The 23521-nt window shown below is 44.0% G+C and overlaps 1 protein-coding gene across 3 annotated transcripts in view; it reads right to left on the reverse strand.

Moving 5' to 3' along the window:
• The window catches only part of LOC141133545 (very-long-chain 3-oxoacyl-CoA reductase-like), a 101858-nt gene extending 91254 nt beyond the window's left edge, over positions 1-10604 (reverse strand). The window contains exons 1-4 of one of the 3 annotated variants that reach the window (XM_073622990.1): positions 9642-10595; positions 4587-4633; positions 4435-4510; positions 1222-1332 (exon numbers count right to left, since the gene is read on the reverse strand). In XM_073622990.1, coding sequence (XP_073479091.1) covers positions 1222-1332; positions 4435-4510; positions 4587-4633; positions 9642-9801 — 394 coding nt within the window. In that variant the 5' untranslated portion in view covers positions 9802-10595. Of the gene's footprint in view, positions 1-1221; positions 1333-4434; positions 4511-4586; positions 4634-9641 lie in introns of all 3 variants that reach the window. The other 2 variants (XM_073622992.1, XM_073622991.1) reach the window with 2 other exon arrangements.
• Positions 10605-23521: the final 12917 nt, after the last annotated feature.

Here is a 23521-nt window from a genome sequence, read left to right on the forward strand (position 1 = left end):
TGGCAGAGTGGCCCGACGGAAGCCTCTCCTCAGTGCAAGACACATGAAAGCCCGCATGGAGTTTGCTAAAAAACACCTGAAGGACTCCAAGATGGTGAGAAATAAGATTCTTTGCTCTGATGAGACCAAGATAGAACTTTTTGGCTTTAATTCTAAGTGGTATGTATGGAGAAAACCAGGCACTGCTCATCACCTGTCCAATACAGTCCCAACAGTGAAGCATGGTGGTGGCAGCATCATGCTGTGGGGGTGTTTTTCAGCTGCAGGGACAGGACGACTGGTTGCAATCGAGAGAAAGATGAATGCGGCCAAGTACAGGGATATCCTGGACGAAAACCTTCTCCAGAGTGCTCAGGACCTCAGACTGGGCCGAAGGTTTACCTTCCAACAAGACAATGTCCCTAAGCACACAGCTAAAATAATGAAGGAGTGGCTTCACAAGTGACTGTTCTTGAATGGCCCAGCCAGAGCCCTGACTTAAACCCAATTGTGCATCTCTGGAGAGACCTAAAAATGGCTGTCCACCAACGTTTACCGTCCAACCTGACAGAACTGGAGAGGATCTGCAAGGAGGAATGACAGAGGATCCCCAAATCCAGGTGTGAAAAAACTCATGGCTGTATTAGATCAAAAGGGTGCTTCTACTAAATACTGAGCAAAGGGTCTGAATACTTAGGACCATGTGATATTTCAGTTTTTCTTTTTTAATAATCTGCAAAAATGTCAACAATTCTGTGTTTTTCTGTCAATATGGGGTGCTGTGTGTACATTAATGAGGAAAAAAATGAACTTAAATGATTTTAGCAAATGGCTGCAATATAACAAAGAGTGAAAAATTTAAGGGGGTCTAAATACTTTCTGTCCCCACTGTATAGGCAGAGCTCTTTATCTCTCCTTGCCGATCAGCGAGTGCTGGCAGACAATCCTTTGGCCGACACCCGCTGATCGGCTTGTGTTGAGTCAAATCACAGCACAGCCGTGGCACCAGCGGCACGCACTCCCTACCTAGAAGTTGTGGGATCACGTACCCAGTACATGACCTGGCACAGGAGAGCCACTCTCCTGCCGTATAACTAAGTTATGCAGTCAGCAAGCGGATAAACAAGGCCAAAGCAACAATGTAAAAACTGCTCTGCTCCATAAGGGGTGTACAGGTGTGAGAGTTTAAGAGGTTAAACCCTTCTTTCCGGTCTGTTTCAGCCCTCCGGAGACAGCTATTACCCAGCACTCCAATGTCCAGGTCCTTCAAGCCATCCTCAATGTTGGAGTAGATCTCCAGTCCTTTCGTAAAATCAGCCTGGATGATTCGGGTCTTTTGCTGAGTCTGATGCTCTGTGGAAAGAATGTGCAACTGTTAGCCAAGGGTAAAAAAATAAACATTTTTTAATAAAAAAAATGTATCCTAAGCAAATGAAATGGAATGTGTCAAGATCTTACAATCATAGAAACATAGAGTGACGGCAGCAAAAAACAAAAACAAGTCCTCGAGTCTGCTCAACTTTTTATCCATTTTTTTACCTTTTTTGCTTGAGTATAGACGGGGCTTTTTTTCTCAGATTGTAGGCGCAGGAACCCCTTCCTTCTGAGTCACCCTTCGTCTCTGCCCCCTACCCACCTCTGAGCACCATGCCTTGGTTCCACCCCCTACCCACCTCCCAGTATCACCCCTTTTAGAGAATACAGAACCAATAAGTGTAGCAAGGGCCCCGACCCCTAGAAACCTAATGGTGACCTCCAGAGTCAGGGAGAGCTGACATCCTTCTTTGTAGAGTGGGTTACTAGGCATAGTGGGTGTAATGCAAGATAGAATGATTGGGCGCCAGTCACTTTTTGAATGCCAACTAAAGAGATTTATTGTCTTTTAACAAGAACTGGGGGAGAGAGGGTTAGGGCCTGAACACCCTTAGGCAGATGCAATAGCAGTTGGCAGACTCCGAGACAAAATAGGCAGACAGCTATACAGGTTGAGGGTAAGCTGATTGTAGCACTCTACTTGTAGAACTGCTGTCTCCTATGGCAACTGAACTTGTAGGTTGACTTCAACACAGATCTGTACACATACCAGGCTTGGTATCCCTGTTGTGTTAGACTTGGCCTCCATCTCACAGCCTCCCGCTGTAGCTTTTTTCACTGAGCTCCCAGTCTTCTCACCAGACCTTCAGACCCCAGCCGCTGGCTGGATCCCCTGAGCTCTTCCACTTCTAACCCGCTGTACACTCCAAGTGTCACCCTCGCTACCTGCTAAGTCCCTGGCTTGGCTCTCAGCTAACCCGCTGAATCCTCTTCAAGTGTCACTCACGTTCACCCGCTGGTTCCCTGACTTGGACGCTGAAGCTTTCCCAACTTGTTCACCGTCCCCGGTTAGTGAAAAAGGCTGCTCTGGTACTTCAGACTTCACAAACTTGGCCTCTGATAACAGAAGCAGTTGTTCCTTACTGGTGATGGTGTCCCCTTTATCTCTGACCTCCGGTTCTCACTTGCCTCTGCTAACAGGAGTGGTTGTCCCATGTGACAACTGCTTCTCCTTCATCTCTGGCAACACTCTGTTCACCGTCCGACTGAACCTCTGCAATGATCAAGTCCACAGAAGGGGCTGGATGGAGTCCTGTGTTCCTGGGAAGTGGGAGAGCCTGGGGTGCTGGGAGAACCTCGGTCAGAGGCCACGAGTTGGTCCATGCAGTGAGGTGCTGCAAGCATAGGCTGAGTGAGCCTAAAAAATGACCATAGTATGGGAGACCAGAGAGAGCCGTGATGCTGCTGACAGGAGAGCCAGGTGGCTTGGTATTGTCTATTAACGTTGTTGCTGAGTGAAGCTGAAACTCAGAGGCGTAACTAGAACCTTCAGGGCCCCGGTGCAAGAAACCATGAAGGGTCCCCCTGACCCCCCTCCATCTGATCCCCCTGCTTACAGTTCTGTGGGGGCATCCATGAACATCCTCTAGGAACCCTGCCTCCCATGTGCCCAATCACAGCGGCCCTTTGCCATGTGATCAGCTGATCACATGTAAACAGACTTGCTGGTTATCGGCAGTCATTTCCTCCCACGCTGTTTATGTGTGAGGAAAGGAAAGCCGTTAACCAGCAAGATTGTCAGTATATTGTTTACACTGATAATCAGGGCACTGATCATCAATGCCCTGATTATCAGCGCAGCCTATCAGTGCCCATCAGTGCCTCTTATCAGTGCTGATCAATGCCTCCTATCAGTGCTGCCTATCAGTGCCACCCATCAGTGCCACCCATCAGTGCACATCAATGTCGCCTATCAGTACCCATCACAGTGCTGACTATCAGTGCCCATCAGTTCCGCCCATCAGTGCCTCCTCAGCAGTTTTAATGTGAGTCCACGTAAGTCTGAACTGTGTTTACGGGCCCACTTTTAATAAATAAAATTAACGTTCCGTCAAAGATTCCCTCGCAGGGGTTTCAGCAGTGATGGAACTACCAGGGTCACAAGGGTCACACTTGCGACCAGGCCCTGGTGTTCCGCCACTGTCTGAGGGCTCCAGCAGGGTTGCTGGCCGCAGGGCTCTGGGCTGCGAGCATCTCTCTAATACAGCCCAGAGCCTGCACTGACAGTTCCCCCTCCCTCCTATGGGTGTGAGAGGAGAGACAATCTTCTCCTTCTTCTCCTGTGTGCACCACGGTAAGTGTGAAGCCCAGAGGGAACTGTCAGTACAGGCTCTGAGCTGTATAAGAGAGATGCTCTCAGCTCAGAGCCCTGCGGCCAGCAACCCCGCTGGGGCCCCTGGACAGTGGCGAAATGCCAGGGCCCAATGCGACCTTTGTGACCCTGGTAGTTCCACCACTGCTGAAACCCCTGCTTTGGAATCTTGGATGGAACTTTAAATTTGTTTAATAAAAGTGGGCTGCTGTGCCCTTAAACACAAATTCAGACTTACATGGAGTCACTTTAAAACTGCTGAACACCATTGAGATAACTAACACCCATGTCGCAACCAGTAGAATTATGTTCAAAAATGTTTATTTTTGGAACATCTGTATAATTTTCTAATGGCTAGTGGAGTCACATCAACATTAATTTTTGACCATAAGTGACGAGAAAATTCAAAGGAGCAGGATGGAAAATTTTTCTTGAACATAATTCTAGTGATGAACGGGGTTTTCATTTGAGAACAATTTTACAAAATTGTAATAAAACCTGTTTAATACTTCTAGAATTCCATTCAAATGGTAAGGCCGGGTGAAATTTTAGGGAATGTCAAAATAAATTAAATAACTCAATGATGGCATAAAAGAAAGGATGTACTGAGGAACGAGGTTTCAGAATTTCTTGAGGAATGAGGTTTCAGAATTTCTTGAGGAACGAGGTTTCAGAATTTCTTGAGGAACGTTTGAATGAAAACCTGTTTGTGTATGGCCAGCTTGACTGGGGACTCTACCATGGAGAGGACAGACACAAACAACCCTTACCGATCTCTCTTGACACTTTCTCAAGCTTTTCCAGGTTCCGGCTGATGAGGACCACGTTGAAGCCCCTTTTGGCCAGCTACAGAAGGAAAGAAAATAATATTAGAGGAGCACAACATTGGGAAGGAGGGATGGATAGAGGAACAAATCATTACCTCTTCTGCGTAGGCTTTTCCGATGCCATCTGTAGCTCCTGTTACCACTGTAGACAACAAACAGCAATTTTTTTTTTTTTTTTTACAGGTAGAAACAAACACAGCAATTTTAATCAAATAAAAACAAAATAAAAAATGGCTTAAACACTTTGCCTCTAGAGCTATTTTTTCATTTTTTGCACACATGTAAAAAAAAAAATCTGCATTTTTGGCTATAAACTTACTTAAAAACTCCCAAAACATTCTATATTTTATGAAAGCAGAGGCCTTGTATGTTGTAGAAATAGCATGTTGCAAATACAGTAGTTGAATTTTTTTTATGTCTCGTGAACTGTTTATCAAAAGCATAGATGTGGTGGAGGCGTAGTTTTACCAAGCTTTTTTCCCTTTCTATTCATCTGATGATCCTGCCGGTAACACATTTCCTGTCTTAGAGTGACAACGCTTACTCATTGTACTCTATCAATAAAGGAGCATTAGCTTGTCACATTAGGTCAGGAAGTGTGCTAGTACTACAGAAGTGACCTGGATAGGGCTAATAGAACAGCTTGAGAAAAGACTGCAGATTGACCAAGACAGCTCTGGATTTCTGGCAGGCCAATGCATATATTTTATATATATACAAAATACAATATTGGTATCTTTCACAGATTAATAAGGGAGCAAATAGGAAAAGTACATTGTTAAGAGTCACACACACATTACACTGGACTGCAGACAAAACTTTATCATCTTTTTATTGCTTTAAATATAGTGAAGACAACTTTGAAACACTGGAATATTTTAGTGTTGTGTCCCCAGTAGTGGGAGTTCATTCCATTTCCTGTTGGTGACACGCAGGAGGTGATACAAAATCTCAATGGAAACACAGATAGCAATTAAAAACGAGAAGAGGTAACAATATTAAAAGTCAATATAGTACATCCTTAACGTCACAACGCAGGGACAATTCTCATCGACAAAAGGCAGATCAGGCTTGGTCACGTACAGTATGTGTTTATTGTTTGTAGAGGTATATAAATTATATGAAAGAAATCTGCCTTGAAGTGTCTTGAAGGTTAACTTCACTTATTTAGAAAAAAAAAAAAAAAAAAACAGCAAACAAAAAAAAAAATTATAGCATATACATTTGTTCTACAAGCCATGTTGCAATTTAATGGGAAAACAGCACGCTCAGGTTTAACAAATAAGGTAAAAGCTGCCAGCACTGGAAAATCAGATACTTCAATTTACATATACAAATAGAAAATAAAACTGCCCTTTTGACCGCCCCCCCCAGAGGACGCCATATGACGAAACGCGTAGGGCGGAGCCTACAACGGTGGCGTCATCATGCACGTGGACCTCATTGGATGGTTGGGACTAATAGTTTACAAGCTCGTAGCAACATCATTTGAAGTCACACATGTTCGTAAAGCCAGTTTCAATTTTTCAACACGTGAGCGTGCGTTTTAATTCTTTAATACACTTTCACTATACAGTTTTACGCTAGGAGAGTGTCTTTTATGTCTTATTTTTGAGTGATGCTCGTGATACAGTCCATATTAGCTCTGGAGAAAGATGCGTTTTGGTTTGAGGGAGACCTAAATCCCCCAAAGCGCTATATGACCATCTGTAATACAGAGGTCAACAAGCTCTGACAAGGAGCTGTATTGCACTTATGGTTGGGGGTGCACTGTGAATCACCTTTCAGAGTGTTCATATGGACTTTTCACAAGGTGTCTTTTCACTTTAACCACTTGCAGCCAATCGACGTACCAGTACATTTCTTGACTTCAAGTGGTTGTACCGGGATGATGCCCCAATGCCATTTTTTAGAGCCCGTGGTTGACTCGCTTGTAAGAGCAATCGGAGCGGCTAACTAGCTGCTTGATTGCCGTTACAAGCAACATAAGGGGATGTCCCGTTCCCCCTCCTGCGGTTCTTCCATCCCACAGGGAGCCCCGAGCAACCAGCCTGCACATCTGCCAGCTGGCCAGACACCCTAACAAAGCTGGGATCAGCTTTGTCTCCATAGAGGTAACCCGGAAGCAATTAACTGACACCACTTCCGGTTTACCCGGATGTCATCGGCGTCATTTTCAAATAAATTAAAACATTCAAAAACACCAATCTTGGTGTTTTGAATACTTTTAAGTGCAGGGGAGGGATTTGGGGACTTTTTGACCCCAGATCCCTCCATAAAGAGTACCTGTCACTGACTATTGATGCTTACATTCCTTGTCCTTGTGACAGCAATAAAAGTGATCAAGAAATAAATAAATAATTAAAGCAACAGTTTAAATAATAAAAAAAAAATAATAATTAAAACTTGACCTCCGGAAGATTTACCCCCCTTCACGACCAGGCCATTTTTTTGCTATACGACACTGTGTCATCCAACGCTGTACCCAAATAAAATGTATGTCCCTTTTTTTCCCCATAAATAGAGCTTTCTTTTGGTGGTATTTGTTCACAAAAAAAGACTGACAATTTTGAAATAAATATTTTTTGCTTAAAAAAAAAAAAAAAAAAAAAAAAAAAAAAAAAGAATTTCTTCATAAATTTAGGCCAATATGTATTCTGCTACATGTTTTTGTTAAAAAAAAAAATCCCAATAAGCGTTGATTAGTTTGCGCAAAAGTTGTAGCATCTACAAACAATGGGATATTTTTATGGAATTTTTATTTATTTAATTTTTTTACTAGTAATGGCGACGATCAGCGACTAATAGCGGGACTGCGATATTGCAGCGGACAAATCGGACTGACGCTTTTTTGGGAACCATTGACACTTGGGGTTCTTTCACACGAACGATCCGTTCAGGTCCGCCTGTCAGTTTTTTTAGGCGGACCTGAACGGACCTTCCATAGACCTCTATGGAGCGTCGGATGTCAGCAGTGTTATGTCCGATGACATCCGACCCGCTCCGAAAAAGTGTAACGGAGGAAAAACCTACTTTTCCATCCGTTTTCGGATCGGATCAGGTGACGACGGACTCTGCAGTCCGTCATCATCCGATCCCCCATAGAGGAGAGCGGCGCAGTCACCCTGTAGCAGTAAATCTGCTATGATACAGTTGGCAACTGGTTAAAAAAAAATAATTAAAAGTGCCCCCCCCCCACGTGTTTGCTCACAAAGGTGAATGCACGCGCCGGTCCTGCACGCTCACAAACATCGATCTTCCCACACATGTGAGATATCACTGCGAACGTCAGATCATGGGCAGCAAATCTAGTACCAAGATAGTCCATCTTCTCTGCTTTTGGAGACCAGTAGGGGACTGGCCTCCATTCCCAATTCCCCAGGTACAAATACAGATATAAAAGATTTTTTACAGGAATCTGACAAAAGTCTATAATATCATCATAAATATTTATTGGAATAAGAATTGAAGAAAATAAATTGGGAGGGTCCTTCTGACAGCAATAAAAAAAAAAAAAATTATTAAATTAAAAGCAACAGTTAAAAAAAAAAAAAAAAAAAAGGAATAATTAAAACTTGACCTCCGGAAGGTTTACCCCCCTCAATGACCAAGCCATTTTTTGTGATACGATATTGATTTACTTACTTTACTTTACTTGATTTAACAATTGCGTGGTTGTGCAACACTGTACCCAAAAAAAAAATATGTCCTTTCTTTCCCACAAATAGAGCTTTCTTTTGGTGGTATTTGATCACCTCTGCAGTTTTTATTTTTTGTGCTATAAACACAAAACGACATTTTTCATCAATTTAAGCCAATGTGTATTCTGCTAAGTTTTTTTGGTAAAAAAAAAAATCCCAATAAGCGTATATTGATTGGTTTGCAGAAAATATATAGCGTCTACAAAATAGGGGAAAGATTTATGGAATTTTTATTAATTCTGTGTATACTAGTAATTGCGACGATCAGCGACTTATAGTGGGACTGCGATATTGCAGCAGACAACACGGATACTAACTGACTCTTCTGACACTTTTTTGGGGATCAGGCCCCCTAATACAGTGATCGGTGCTAAAATATATGCACTGTCATTGTACTAATGACACTGTCTGGAAAGGGGCGATCAAAGGGTTAAATGTGTGCCTAGCTGGTGTTTCAGTGTAGTGGGGGAGGTGATTTTACTAGTGGAAGGCATAGGTCGGTGTTCCTTGCTTTGCAGGAACACAGGATCCATGCCTTCCTTACTAACAGAAGACCAATCTGCCTTGTTTACATAGGAAGACTGCCGTTCTGCCTGTGTACCGAACAATCGGCAGGTGCTGGTGCACATTGGGTTCGTGGTTACCCCTGATCAGCTCCCACTGTGTAGAATCACAGCGGGAGCGAGCCGTCTTTGGCACGCACTCGTGCCAGATACCTGGAAGTGCAAAATCATATATATATATATATATATATATATATATATATATATATATATATATATAGTAATTTTACGCAGCGCAGCAGCCCTGTAGCAGTAAATCTGCTATGGGGCAGTTGGCAAGTGTTTAAAAATTACCTTTTCATTTTCAATCTGCAGGGCTGTAATTTTCTGTAAAATGCAATATGGTAGCCTGGGGGTGTTCTGTATACAGATGGTGTACAGAACCCACCCCAGAAATGTAATTTCCTGCTTGTGTGATTGGCTCACTGATTTTTCCAGATGTCTGCACTAAGATACTGCACTAAGTCAGATTTTGGGCATCCCCTGCAACAAAAATGTAATTTTTTGGTGAGATCCTCCCAAAGGTAAATCACATCTAAAGGGGTGCAGGCCCTGACACTTTCCTCATTAGAGCCCCAAAGGTGCAGCAGCTGATTGATAATTATAAAATCACTCCCACTCCCATTAATTTTGCACGGACAAAAGGTACTGTAGGTATCTGCAACAAGGTTTGGTAAAATCTTTGCAATGTACATAGATCAGCCAGAGATGAGTGTTTTTTCCTCAACAAAAGTGGAGTTACTCTTTAAGAGATTGTAGGGGCATCTATCAAGAGTCAGAAAAAAAAATTAAATATGTAGTGCTTATGTGAATGCCGAGGATCCCAGACCTTCTGGAAATGTTAAAAGTTCAGATAAAATTGTCGGCACATACAAAAGACACTTACCTGCCCACCCCCCGTACTTCTTGAGGTCCTTCCTCCACCATCGAGAAAGGACGTGGACTCGGAACCCCTTCAGCAACTTGCAGGACTGGCTGAGAACCAGGTGGGACAGAGTCAGGAAGCCCAGCAGGGTCAGTCCCCGGTAGATCATGGAGTCCTTCATTTCAGCTGTCCTGTCGGTGAGGTTGTGGTTGCTCCCTCCCAGGTGATATCTTCTTACTCTCAGGTCCCGTGTCACTGTGTCACATCCACACTATCCTCTAGTACAGAGGCAGATGATAGATATTTAAAAATTTCAATTATAAATGCATAAAAAATTAACAGAAGCAAAGTAAAAGCAAAACTGGGCAGGATAATGGTGAAAAGAAACTCCAATGTTCTTATTGGGTGGTTAGGTGCCCACCAAAGTGTTACAAAGTTAGAGCAGATTTTTACGCCCACCTTTGGGTCCACATCCCAGATCTGTGGGTTGCTGGTTGAGCTCCCTGTATTTAAGTGGTTTTCTAAAGTAAAATAATTTGCTTCTCCATATAGTTACAAAGTTAGGTTGAAAAAAGTCCATCTAGTGCAACCAATAGAAAAAACAAAAAACAAAATACAAAACCTCAATATACACTATCCTATTCCCACAGATGATCCAGAGAAAGGCAAAAAAAGTCCCTTAAGCATAGTCCAGTTTGCTCCAGAAAACAAATTGGATATACAATGCGATATCATATGGAAGCAGCTAAAATAAAATGTCAAAAACAAGTAAAACGATGTGATAAAAATGAGTAAAACTACAGTAATAAACCTCTCTAATCACCAACTAAACATGACTTTGCCAACAAAATGTTCACCCCTGCACCGCATAAAATAAAAATATAGAAATAAACAGAACCATGTAATCGCAAGCACTGTGTAACATGAATATATAAATAAATCCAAAGAGCCACAAAACAGTGTGCATGTGTCTTCATTGCAAATATTGCTTCTCCATCACGTGTGTGGTTGAACTTATTCCAAAATGTGTGCAAACAGAGAACTCATCAAAACAATATGGCCTTGATCTTTCATGACATGAAGGGCTTACTTTAAAATCTATGACACGATGCATTTAAGAATTTTTGTGTACATGCTGAGCTTGGAAGGTTATATACATATATATATATATATATATATTCAGTATATACTGTGGGGGGGGGGGGGGATCTACTAAAAACAGAGTGCAGCTCTGCATAGTACTCAATCAGCTTGTAGGTTTTATTGTCAAAGCTTAATTGAACAAGCTGAAGTTAGAAGCTGATTGGCTAAGCGACATAAGATTAGTAAATCTTCCCCTGTATACAGTATATACTGTATATATACTGTGAGAGTGAGAGCCCTGGTCTTGGTGAAAATTAGTGTAAAATGGACACAGGACTCTCAAAGAGGCAGTTTGAGAAGTTCCAGCAGAAGATTGGTGAGCAGAGAAAACTATGCTTTAAGTCTTCTCTGCATTTTGGACTGGATTGGATTGGGGCTGAAAACTTGAAGACTTCAAAGAGCATTGGGAGGGATGGAGTCTTCAGTCTTGTGTCCGGGCTTTCCAGAAGTTCTGCAGGTTGTGTGTGTGTGTCCAGGTGCACACAATCATTATAAGGCAGATCTGAGCATAGCTCAGGGGAGTTGGTGTTGGAGCAGTTGCTGTAGCCAGGAGGGAGGTGTGCTACCGTTTAAGAACCCAGGCAATATCCTTGAGATGGCGCTCCATGTGGGAGAGGTTCCAGGTCAGTGGACTGAGAGAGTTGGGCCAGCTGAGAGAGTCGGGGAGACCAAAGCTGAGACAACTGGAAGAGAGAGTCCTGGGGACCAGAGGGGCCTGTGAGTCTTGGAGGAGTGTGAAAGCCTGAAGTGTCAGGAGAACCCCTTCCTAGAGGCCAGGAGTGGGCCTGCGCAGCTTTGTACTGCGACCATGGCTGAGTGAGCCTTGAGAGCCAGGTGGCTTGGCATTTTTGTTTGTGTTGTAATTTTTGGGAGGACTCCTGTGTGGGCAACCCATGCATGTATGAACTTTTTTTTACTTTAAATAAAAGTGGGCTACCAAGCCCTTAAACTGAAGTTCCTGTTGGCTGTGAACTCACTGAATACGCATCTACCACTGAGCTAGACATCCCCCAATATCACAATACACACACACTATATTACCAAATGTATTACCAAATGTATTGCCTTTACACGCGCATGAACTTTAATGGCATCCCAGTCTTAGTCCATAGGGTTCAATATTGAGTTGGCCCACCCTTTGCAGCTATAACAGCTTCAGCTCTTCTGGGAAGGCTGTCCACAAGGTTTGTGTCTATGGGAATGTTTGACCATTCTTCCAGAAGTGCATTTGTGAGGTCAGGCACTGATGAGAAGGCTTGGCTCGCAGTCTCCGCTCTAATTCCTCCCTAAGGTGTTCTATCGGGTTGAGGTCAGGACTCTGTGCAGTCCAATCAAGTTTCTCCATCCCAACCTTGCTCATCCATGTCTTTAGGGACCTTGCTTTGTGCACTGGTGCGCAGTCATGTTGGAACAGGAAGGGCCCATCCCCAAACTGTTCCCACAAAGTTGGGAGCATGAAATTGTAAGGGGCCAAGACCAACCCCTGAAGAACAACCTGACACAATAATTCCCCCTCCACCAAATGATATGGACCAGTGCACAAAGCAAGGTCCATAAAGACATGGATGAGTGAGTTTGGGGTGGAGGAACTTGACTGGCCTGAACAGAGTGCTGACCTCAACCCGATAGAACACCTTTGGCATGAATTAGAGTGGAGACTGCGAGCCAGGCCTTCTCGTCCACATCAGTGCCTGACTTCACAAATGCGCTTCTGGAAGAATGGTCAAACATTCCCATAGACATACTCCTGAACCTTGTGGACAGCCTTTCCATAAGAGTTAAAGCTGTTATAGCTGCAAAGGGTGGACCAACTTGGTATTGGACCCTATGGACTAAGACTGGGACACCATTAATAATATGTGTGTAAAGGCGTCCCAATACTTTTGGTAATATAGTTTCCTGTGAGCAGCGGCAACAGGAGCACTAGTAGAAATAGGCTTATTTTATCATAGCGCAAGTTTTTCTTGATTCATAGGTTAAAAAATTAGCTCTTAATTATAAAGTGTAGCAAGTGTTCATCATAAAGTGCTCCATAAAAGTCCACACTTCCAAGAAATGAACGGTGAATATCCAGATCTACTTCAGCCACCAATCCCCTTTGGGTGCAGTGCTCACTCACCTTAATCACTGACCTGAAAGGTCAGTAAATGTGTTTTTTATTAAAGTGGCAGTAAACCCTTTGTTTAAAATTGTGCCTACAGGTAAGCGTAAAATAAGGCCCAAACATCAATCCACCACGGACTGCTCCAGCATGGATCCAGGCATCACTCCTCATGTTGAAAGATGTAAAGACAAAAACCAATTAATGGTGTAGAATATCAAAACCATTTAAATTTATTAAAACCACGTATAACATATCTCACAAAAGTGAGTACACCCCTCACATTTTTGTAAATATTTTATTATATAGTTTCATGTGACAAGTGACAACACTGAAGAAATGAGTGTCATGGTCTGGGGCTGCATGAGTGCTGTCTCCAGCACTCCACTGGGGAGCTACACTTCATTGAGGGAACCATGAATGCCAACATTAACTGTGACATACTGAAGCAGAGCATGATCCCCTCTCTTCGGAGACTGGGCCGCCGGGTGGTATTCCAGCATGATAACGACCCCAAACACACCTCCAAGATGACCACTGCCTTGCTAATGAAGCTGAGGGTAAAGGTGATGGACTGGCCAAGCATGTCTCCAGACCTAAACCCTACAGAGCATCTGTGGGGCATCCTCAAAGGGAAGGTGGAGGTCTCTAACATTCATAAGCTCTGTGATGTAGTCATGGAGGCGTGGAAGAGGATTCCAGTGGCAACCTGTGAAGCTCTGGTGAATTCCATGCCCAAGAGGGTTAAGGCAGTGCTGGAAAATAATGGTGGCCACACAAAATATTGACACTTTGGGATCAATTTGGACATTTTCACCTAGGGGTGTACTCACTTTTGTTGCCAGGCCCAGCAGTTTAGACAGTAAAGGCTGTGTGTTGAGTTATTTTGAGGGCTCAGCAAATTTACACTGTTATACAAGCTGTACACTCACTACTTTACATTGTAGCAATGTGTCATTTCTTTAGTGTTGTCACATGAAGATATAACAAAATATTTACAAAAATATGAGGGGTGTACTCACATTTGTGAGCTACTGTATGTATACTAAACATATTAACTAAACAAACATGATTCAGAGATTTGAATGCTCACAAGTCACATACATCAAAATTGAATAAATCCCAATGGGTCAAAATGGGCTAGCTATTCTTAATGAAGGCATTGACATCCCATTTAATATTGAGGCCATGGGGTCTATAAGATCTGAGAGCGTAGATCCACCATGTCTCAAGCCTGGAGATGCCTCTTCTATGGTTACCCCTCTAATTTGCATGAATTTATCAATTGCCATGAAAGTGGTACCCCTGTTTCTTTAAAAAAATTTAGAGGTGACCAACTTGTCGTCTTGTAGCTTGACGACACCTCTTTGCTGCAAAAAGACTTGCCAAACCAAAAATAATTGTGACTCATAGAGAAGTCCAACAATTGTAAAATAAACAATTGCTGTGAGTGAGGGAGACTGGAATCTCTGTCAAGATAATGTTTGACTGCCTCTGTTCCATGTTGATGCGATATAATAGTGTAAAGAGAGGCCACGTCAACAGTGGCTAAGACGTAACCATCCCTCCAGACTACATCCCTCAGGACATTGATGACATGAGTAGTGTTTCAGAAACCATGAATCAGACCGAAACAGGAGTACAGTTAAATCACACTTGTTTAATAATAAAAGTAAATAGAACAAATGTAGACAAAACATAGCCAAAGTTCGATAACCGGAACGGTTAGTCAGACAAGCCAGAAAGTCAGGAATCAGCGTATTGGAACAGCAAGCAGGATCTGGAGCCAGAAGGAATGTCAGCCAAGCAAGTCTTTAATAGGAGCGCAGGAGAAAGTCTCTGTGATGTTGACCAAGGCGATGGCAGAGATCATCTGGGCTGGACGGCTTAAGTGAGCAGGACTGACGAGCAGGATATCATCAACAGGTTAGTCACTGTGGAGAGATAGAAGCTGGCAATTAGCCGACAGCTGAGCGGCCAGCTCAGAGAATGAAGGGCTGAGCCCAGCTCTGACAGTACCCCCTCCTCAACAAACCCTCCCCCTCATTGGACCACCAGGGTTGACGGGAAAACGTCTATGGAAATCACGGAGGAGGACAGAGGCATGTACGTCCGAGGATGAGACCCAAGAGTGTTCCTCTGGACCGTACCCTTTCCAATGCACCAGGTACTTTATGAGCCCACGAAACCTACGGGGGTCAACAATGGACTGTACTTCATACTCCTCATGGTTCTCAACCTGTACAGGGTGAGGAAATGGCACCGAGGTGGTAAAGCGGTTTCAACCAAAGGTTTTAATAAGGAGACATGAAATACATTTGAGATACGCATACTATAAGGAAGGTTTAATGCGTAAGCCACTGGGTTAGTCCTGCGGAAAATACGGAATGGCCTAATAAACCGAGGTGTGAACTTCAGAGAGGGAACATGAAGTCGGAGGTTGCGAGATGACAGGCAGACCCTGTCCCCAGCCTGGTAGGAAGGCGCAGGCAGGTGTCTGCGGTCAGTATGGAGTCTGTACCTATCATTAGCACGTCGCAAAGCCTCTTGGACTTGTGCCCAAGTGGAACGAATACCACAGAGATGCTCTTCTTACGCAGGAATGCTCTGCGGAACAAATCAGTCAGGCAACATGGAAGGTTGGAAACCATAGTTTGCCATAAACAGGGACAATCGGGAAGCAGTATTTAAGGCACTGTTGTGAGCAAACTCCACCCATGGTAAGAGGTCTGACCAGTTGTTATGATGGTCAGAAATATAACAACGTAGGAACTGCTCCAAGGACTGATTGGCTTGTTCTGCAGCCCCATTAGACTACGGGTGATACGTAGAGGAGAAAGCAAGCTGAATTTCCAATTGTGCACAAAAGGCTCGCCAGAACCGGGACAAACTGACTACCCCTATCTGAGACGATCACCTTGGGTAGCCCATGTAAGCAAAAGATCTCCCAAGCAAAAATGGAAGCCAGTTCCGTAGAAGTGGGCAACTTCTTAAGTGCAATACAATGGGACATTTTCGAGAACCAGTCAATCGCCATAAGGATAATGAAATCCACAGACAGGTGGGTCCAGGGCCTCTCTCCATTGGGTAAGGGTTGAATGAGGCCCACTGGAAGGTGTCGTTGAGTCTTACTCTGAGCACACATGGAACAGGCAGCTACAAAAGCGGTTATATCAGCACATGGACTAGGCCACCAGAATTGTTGGGAAATGGCCCAAAAGAGTTGATTCTTCCCAGGGTGGCCAGCAGCTTTGGGAGAATGGTAAGTCTGGAGCACGGCAGTACGGAGACTCTCTGGGACAAAGCAGCAAGACAAGACTCTCTGGGACAAAGCAGTATGGACCTGAGCAGCAAGAATTTTGTCACCCAAAGGAGAAGTGAGACTAGTGCGAACTGTAGCCAGAATATGATCAGGAGGAATCACAGGAACCGGAACCGAGGTAGGATTTTGAGACAGAAGGGCTCCAACTCTAGTCTCAGAAGCATCAACCTCAAGGATAAAAGGTAACATAGGATCAAATGTGCCAACACAGGAGCAGAAACAAAGGCAGCCTTGAGACTCTCAAAGGCCTTTATGGGCTCCAGAAACCAACTCTGTGGATTACAGTCCTTTCTGATCATATCAGTCAGGGGCTTGACCAGAGACGAGAAGTTACGAAAAAACTTCCGATAATAGTTGGCAAAGCCAAGAAAACGCTGCGGAGGACAAAAAAACCCACGGGTCGGGGCCACTGTAAGACTGCTGTAAGTTTCTCTGGGTCCATTGAAAAACCAGCAGTGGAAATTACATAACCCAGGAATTTAACCTGTTCACAATGGAATTCGCACTTCTCTATTTACAATAGAGATTGTTCTCTCTTAGTTTCTGAAGCACACAACAGACATCTGTGTGGTGTCTCTTCAGGGACTTGGAAAATATGAGGATATCGTCGAGATAAACCACCACACATAACTACAACAAATCTCGGGGGGACATTGTTAATAAATTCCTGGAAAACTGCCGGAGCGTTACAAAAGCCAAATGGCATTACGAGGTACTCCTAATGGCCTGTTCTGGTATTAAACGCAGTTTTCCACTCGTCGTCTTCCTTAATCCTCACAAGATTATATGCCCCTCTCAAATCAAGCTTTGTGAAAACCGTTGCTCTCTTCAGGCGGTCAAATAACTCCGTAATCAACAGAATCGGATAAGCATTCTTAATCGTGATTGAGAACCCTATCAACAATACAAGGTCTCAGTTCACCACTCTTCTTCTTTACAAAGAAGAAACCAATCTCTGTTCTGTCAGGGGGGAGGAGACCGATCGCTGTTCATAATCAGTATGAACAGCAGATCGGTCTCCTCCCCCAGTCAGTCCCATCCCCCCACAGTTAGAACACACAACCCCTTGATTGCCACCTAGTGTTAACCCCTTCCCTGCTCGTGACATTTTTAATCAGTGGCTATTTTTAGCTCTGTTCGCTGTATAAATGTCAATGGTCCCAAAAAGTGTCAAAAGTGTCCGATCTCTCCGCTGCAATGTCGCAGTCCCGCTAAAAATCGCAGATCGCCGCCATTACTAGTAAAAAGAATAAAAATAATAAAAATTGCCTGAATCCATCCCCTAATCACCACCACGCGATTTTCAGTTAAATTGATGCAGTGCCGTATCGCAAACAATGGCCTGGTCATTAATTAAATTCTTCTGGGGCTGAAGTGGTTAACAATACCCATTGGGATTTATTCATTTTTGATGTATATGACATTTCTTAACGATTTTGACTTATTAAAATCTTCATATATATTCATCTTAGGACTAATATGGTTTCTAACCACAAGATGGTGATAGAGTCCTTATTGCAGTTGTCCCATTTTTTTTTTGTAGTTTCATTATATTAATACAATATGTTAGTTTCATATATTTTATATAGGAGGAAATATGTCTATTAACCTTCCTTGCTATCTGTTTTATTTGGCCCTGTCTCAATGTTTCAGCCTCTAATGTGATATTCAGGGCAGTCTATGTATATCCCTGAAACTACTTTGTTTACTTCCTGTCAGGGTTGGGCTCAGCCCTTCCTTCTCAGAGCTGGCCGCTCGGCTGTCGGCTAATTGCCAGCTCCTATCTCTCCACAGTGACTCACCTGTTGATGATATCCTGCTCGTCAGTCCTGCCTAGATGATCTCTGCCTTCGCCTTGGTCACAGTGACTTTCTCCTGAGCTCCTGTTAAAGACTTGCTTGACTTCCTTCTGCCTCCAGATTATGCTTGCTTTTTCCACTACGCTGATTCCTGACTTGTCTGACTATCTGTTCTGGTTAATGAACTTTGGCTATGTTTTGACTACATTTGTTCTATTTACTTTTATTAATAAACAAATGTGATTTAACTGTACTTCTGTCTCGGTCTGATTCATGGTTTCTGACACTTCCTGGCTCTGATGTCATATCCGGCCAGCATGTGAATCGAATGACTTCTGGGAGTGGCATCATTTCCACTTCCTGTAGCCTTTTTTTCATTTTGGAGCTTGGAACACAATTAGGGTGGGACAAATCCTATGAGTCCTCACCCTATATAGATATAGATATATATCTATATCTATATAGATATATATCTATATAGATATATCTATCTATCTATCTATCTATCTATCTATCTATCTATCTATCTATCTATCTATCTATCTATCTATCTATCTATATATATATATATATATATATATATATATATATATAATATAGAGAGAGAGAGAGAGATGGTTTTGATATACTACACCATGAAGTGTTTTGTGTCTTTTCAACATGAGGAGTGATGCCTGGATCCTTGCTGGAGCAGTCCATGGTGGATTGATGTTTGGGCGTTTTTGACCACCTATAATCTAGTGGTCCAGTTGTAAGGGTAAGAGGCTTGGCTTACTGTGGTGTTGGTGGAAGAATGTGTAAATAAGGGGGTGGTGGTTGCGCTGTGATAAAAAGGGGGGATGGGGAGAGGGAAGAGGGGGACTATACTATAGTGCATACACAGTAAATATCAAATAACCTGAATACCTGAGTCAGATAGATCAAGAAAAGAACTCACGGATGCAAATATATAAATATAAAGGTATAAGTAGAGGCACAGAAGAACACTCAAACATAATAGTGCATACCAAGAGTGCTAACATAAAAAATATACAAGCAAGCAATGCACCTGGGTATTTGAATCAAAATAGGGGGTGCATAAACCCAGAAAATATCAGGTAAAAATCACGTGTATCAATGTGCTGACACTGTGGGCAGCTGATGGCATAAAAAATGAATATATGGTAATCAGAAAAAAAAGATAATAATATAAAACAGTAAAAAAAAAATAAATATATATATATATATATATATATATATATATATATATATATATATATATATAAAGAATATTGAATAGTCCCAGTGGTATGCGCTAGTAACACACCAGCACGTGGCAACTTGCAGACCTTGTAGATGGTGAATCCAAAGGGTAAAAAATGTAACAACAGTCCCACCACCAAATGTGACACTTCTAAATGCAGACCAAATGCCAGTGGTAGGAAAAAGGGGGGTTTCTTCAGTGAGGGCATCTCCGTGTTCACAGGCCGCTTACCTTACTGCTGTAAGGTATACAGCATATGAGTGATTGAGTACACTTGGTAGGTGGTTGCAGCAGTTCTAAGCATGTTCAGTTTATTTATTCATTCCTGTATTTAGCAGTGCATGAGTTTATCACTATAATTTTATGTTATATACTTTGTTGTGATGAGAAAACATGGCAGCTATACATTTTGTGCAAGTTGCAAAGTGAATATTTGCTACAATCAAGTATGCTGGACTAGTCTCATATTCTTCCTAAGAAGACAACGGTGTGTGCTGAGGTAAAGAATACTTGCGGAGAGTGAAAAATTAGCACTGGACTGGCTATCTCATTGGTATTGCTATCTTAAACTCTTATTGCTGATGTAAGTAATCTGGTTCCTGGGCAGACAGCTTCTGTAGACAATAGGACAGTGGTGGTCAATGTTCTTGATATGGAGGGCCTCAAGTGCAGCCCCTGACATCACCAGAGGGACACACATAAAATTAAGAGATTATTCAGTCTCAGAGACAGCAGGGACACAACAGGATATAGTCAAAGGCAATGGGAATTGTACAGGAGATGGTCAGAGACTGCAGACATGATACAGGAGATCATCAGAGACTGCAGACATGATACAGGAGATGGCCAGAGACTGCAGACATGATACAGGAGATGGTGAGAGACTGCAGACATGATACAGGAGATGATCAGAGACTGCAGACATGATACAGGAGATGGTCAGAGACTGCAGACATGATACACAAAATGCTCAGAGACTGCAGACATGATACAGGAGATGGTCAGAGACTGCAGACATGATACAGGAGATGCTCAGAGACTGCAGACATGATACAGGAGATGCTCAGAGACTGCAGACATGATACAGGAAATGCTCAGAGACTGCAGACATGATACAGGAGATTCCCAGATGCAGACATGGTACAGGAGATGCTCAGAGACTGCAGATATGATACAGGAGATGCCCAGATGCAGACATGGTACAGGAGATGCTCAGAGACTGCAGACATGATACAGGAGATGGTCAGCAACTGTGGATATGATAAAAGAGATGGTCAGGGACTGCAGGCACAATACAAGAGATGGTCAGAGACTATTGGTTGGCAGAGTACAGAACTGAGAACATGATGCAAGGGATGGTCAGAGACTATGGACATGATACAATAGATGATATGAGACTGTGAATGTGATATAGAAGTTCTTGGAGACTGGTTGGGCACGAGGGCCATAGGATCTGTGTGGTCCCCTTGGCTTGTAGTGTTGTCAGGGGCATATCAGTGGCCGTCGGGCGAATATGCATGCACGCAGGTGCACGAAGGGCCTTCCCAGGGCAGTTCTGCTGAATGCTCCACCAGGGGGCGCCGGAGCGCTCCCGAGAGCGCCCGTTCGCGCTAGCGATGTTTTGGCGCCAAGGGCCCTTTAAAAGACTGTCAGATGCTTCTGTCAGGTGCTGTTCGTCTGCAGCTCTGCACCTGAGTTCCTGTATCCTGCCTGTTGTTGTATTGCTAGTGACCCGGCTCCGTCTGACCATTCTCCAGTCTCCTATCCGACCCGGCCTGCCTGACCTTGCCTATATCTTGTGACCTGTTGCCGAACTCCTGCCTGCCTGACTATTCTTGGATTATCCCTCCTGCTATATACTTGCCTGATCTCCTGCCAAATGGACTGTCTGACCCTGCTTTGCCTGTGTCCTGTGATGCTGCTTCCAGCCTGCTCTGCCAAGCTCCAGATCCTGCTGCTGCCTTATCATCCACCTGCCTGCCTACTGGCCTGCATCAGTCTACCTGCATCCGCAGCTCAGCCATCCCTGAGGGACGTCCTTCCAGTTCCAGTGTTTGCTTCTGCTGGAACCTGCATCAGGCCCTCCTACCCACTGTGCTCAAGAGACCACTGTTCCCACTTCCAGTGGCTCCTGAACCAGCGTTTAAGAGAGGTCTCCTTCTACCAGCCGGGCTCAACTACCAGGTACCTAACAGTACGAACAGCCATGACTGAGCCCGCAGGAGAGACCTCTCCCATCAAGGAGATCTGTACGCACCTAGCGGCACTCACCTAGGCGGTAAAGACTTTACAAGACAGTTACAACAGACTGGAGGGTCAAGTGCTAAACCTTAGTGGTCCTGGAGGTGTGGCCCCTGCCTCTGCAGCTGCTCCAGCACAGGCTGCTGCACCACCCTCTGTGGTCATGCTTCCACCTGAACCAAGGGTCCCTATCCCTGAGAAGTTTTCTGGTGACCGAACCAAGTTTCTGGCCTTCCGCAGCGCCTGTCAACTTTATTTCGCCCTACAGCCACGGACTTTTTCCTTGGAGGCTACTAAAGTGGGATTTGTCATATCCCTTCTCCAGGGAGAACCCCAGACCTGGGCCCACCGCCTGCTTGAAACCAACTCTGTACAGATCCAATCTTTGCCCGCCTTTTTCGAAGCCATGGCCCAGTTGTACGAGGACTCTCAGCGGACTGCCACCACTGAGGCAGCTTTGTTCGCGCTCCAGCAAGGCCGTAGGCCGGCCGAGGACTATGTTACGGACTTTCGACGCTGGAGCGCGGACACTCAATGGAACAACGCAGCTTTACGTCACTAGTTCCGCATGGGGCTATCTGAGGGTCTTAAGGACGAGCTTGCCCGGGTAGGGATGCCTGATACCCTTGAAGAGCTCATCACTCTTACCATCCAGATTGACCGACGCCTTCGTGAGCACCGGTCTGAACGCTCTTCCCAACAAACGCCCCCTATGTGGATGACTGCAAGAGTTCCGGTTCCTGCCTCCCGGTATCTACCTCCTGCCTGCCCAAGTCCAGTCACCCAAACACCTGATGCTCCCGAGCCTATGCAACTGGGACTTATGCATTCTACCTTGCCCCCAGAAGAACGGGCGCGCAAACGCCAGCTAAATCTCTGTCTCTACTGTAGTGGGGCGGGCCACTACGTGAACAACTGTCCAGTAAAGACTCGTAAGTGCTTTTCTTCTACTCCGACCAGTTTATCCGCTTTTACCGCCAATACAACTCAACTTGCTCTTCCTCTCTCATTACAGCTCCAGGAAAGAACAATCCAGGTCAATGCCATTATTGATTCTGGGGCATGTAGCTGCTTTGTTGATTCTACTTTCACTACCCAACAAAACCTTCCCTTAAAGAACAAGACACACAGACTCTCAGTTTTTTTGGCCGATGGGTCCCATATAAAATCAGGACAAGTCTCTCAAGAAACCCTTCCTTTGTCTGCCACCTGTTTATCTCAACACAAAGAGATCCTAACTCTGGACGTTATCTCATCTCCATTATTTCCGATCATCTTGGGCATGCCCTGGCTCCAGGCCCATAATCCTCATGTTAACTGGGTCACGGGCGAGATCAAGTTCCGGTCACCCTACTGTCAAAAACATTGCCTACCTGAACCCTCTAAATCTGCTACTACTTTACTTTGTATGGACATTGACCAAGACCTCAAAAAACAAAAAATATATGGAAAATAAAAAACAGGATAGAGCACAATACAATGCACCACAGTGTGTAGACAATCAGTCCATAAAGTCAGGTCCTAATAAATCTTCAAGTTTGAAAAAACGGCATGCTTGCAAAAAGGTGATTCCAGGAGCCCACCACCACGGTAACAAATGGCCTCTCACCTGATGTTGTGGACCCTTTAATTATAGAGGGTCAGAAAATGCCTTTTTCATTTAACCAAATGATATGCAGCATAAATAAATCTCCATCAAGGACCCAGTGCAGGACACTCCAATATGGCCATATAAGAAATGAAAGTGGCAAAAAGATAGTGCTCTCCGTATGTAAACTCTTTAATCAGTGAATAAAATCATCATAACACTCACATGAGTAGTACTTGGTACAGGCAGACAAACAGTAGTGACGATCTTCCGATCTTCCGTACAACAGAGCAGATGCGCAGTGGCCGCGGGTGACGTCACGGCGTTTCCTCGTTCTGGACGCGTTGCGTCCCAGTGGGCGGGGACTTCATCAGCAGATGAGGAACGTCGTGGGCACCCGCGCTATATACCAGGTACATAGAGTCAAAAGTCTTGACAGAGGTACTTTGGTCTCTGATACTGTT

Source organism: Aquarana catesbeiana, linkage group LG03, assembly GCF_042186555.1.
Source record: "Aquarana catesbeiana isolate 2022-GZ linkage group LG03, ASM4218655v1, whole genome shotgun sequence".
Taxonomy (NCBI): domain Eukaryota; kingdom Metazoa; phylum Chordata; class Amphibia; order Anura; family Ranidae; genus Aquarana; species Aquarana catesbeiana.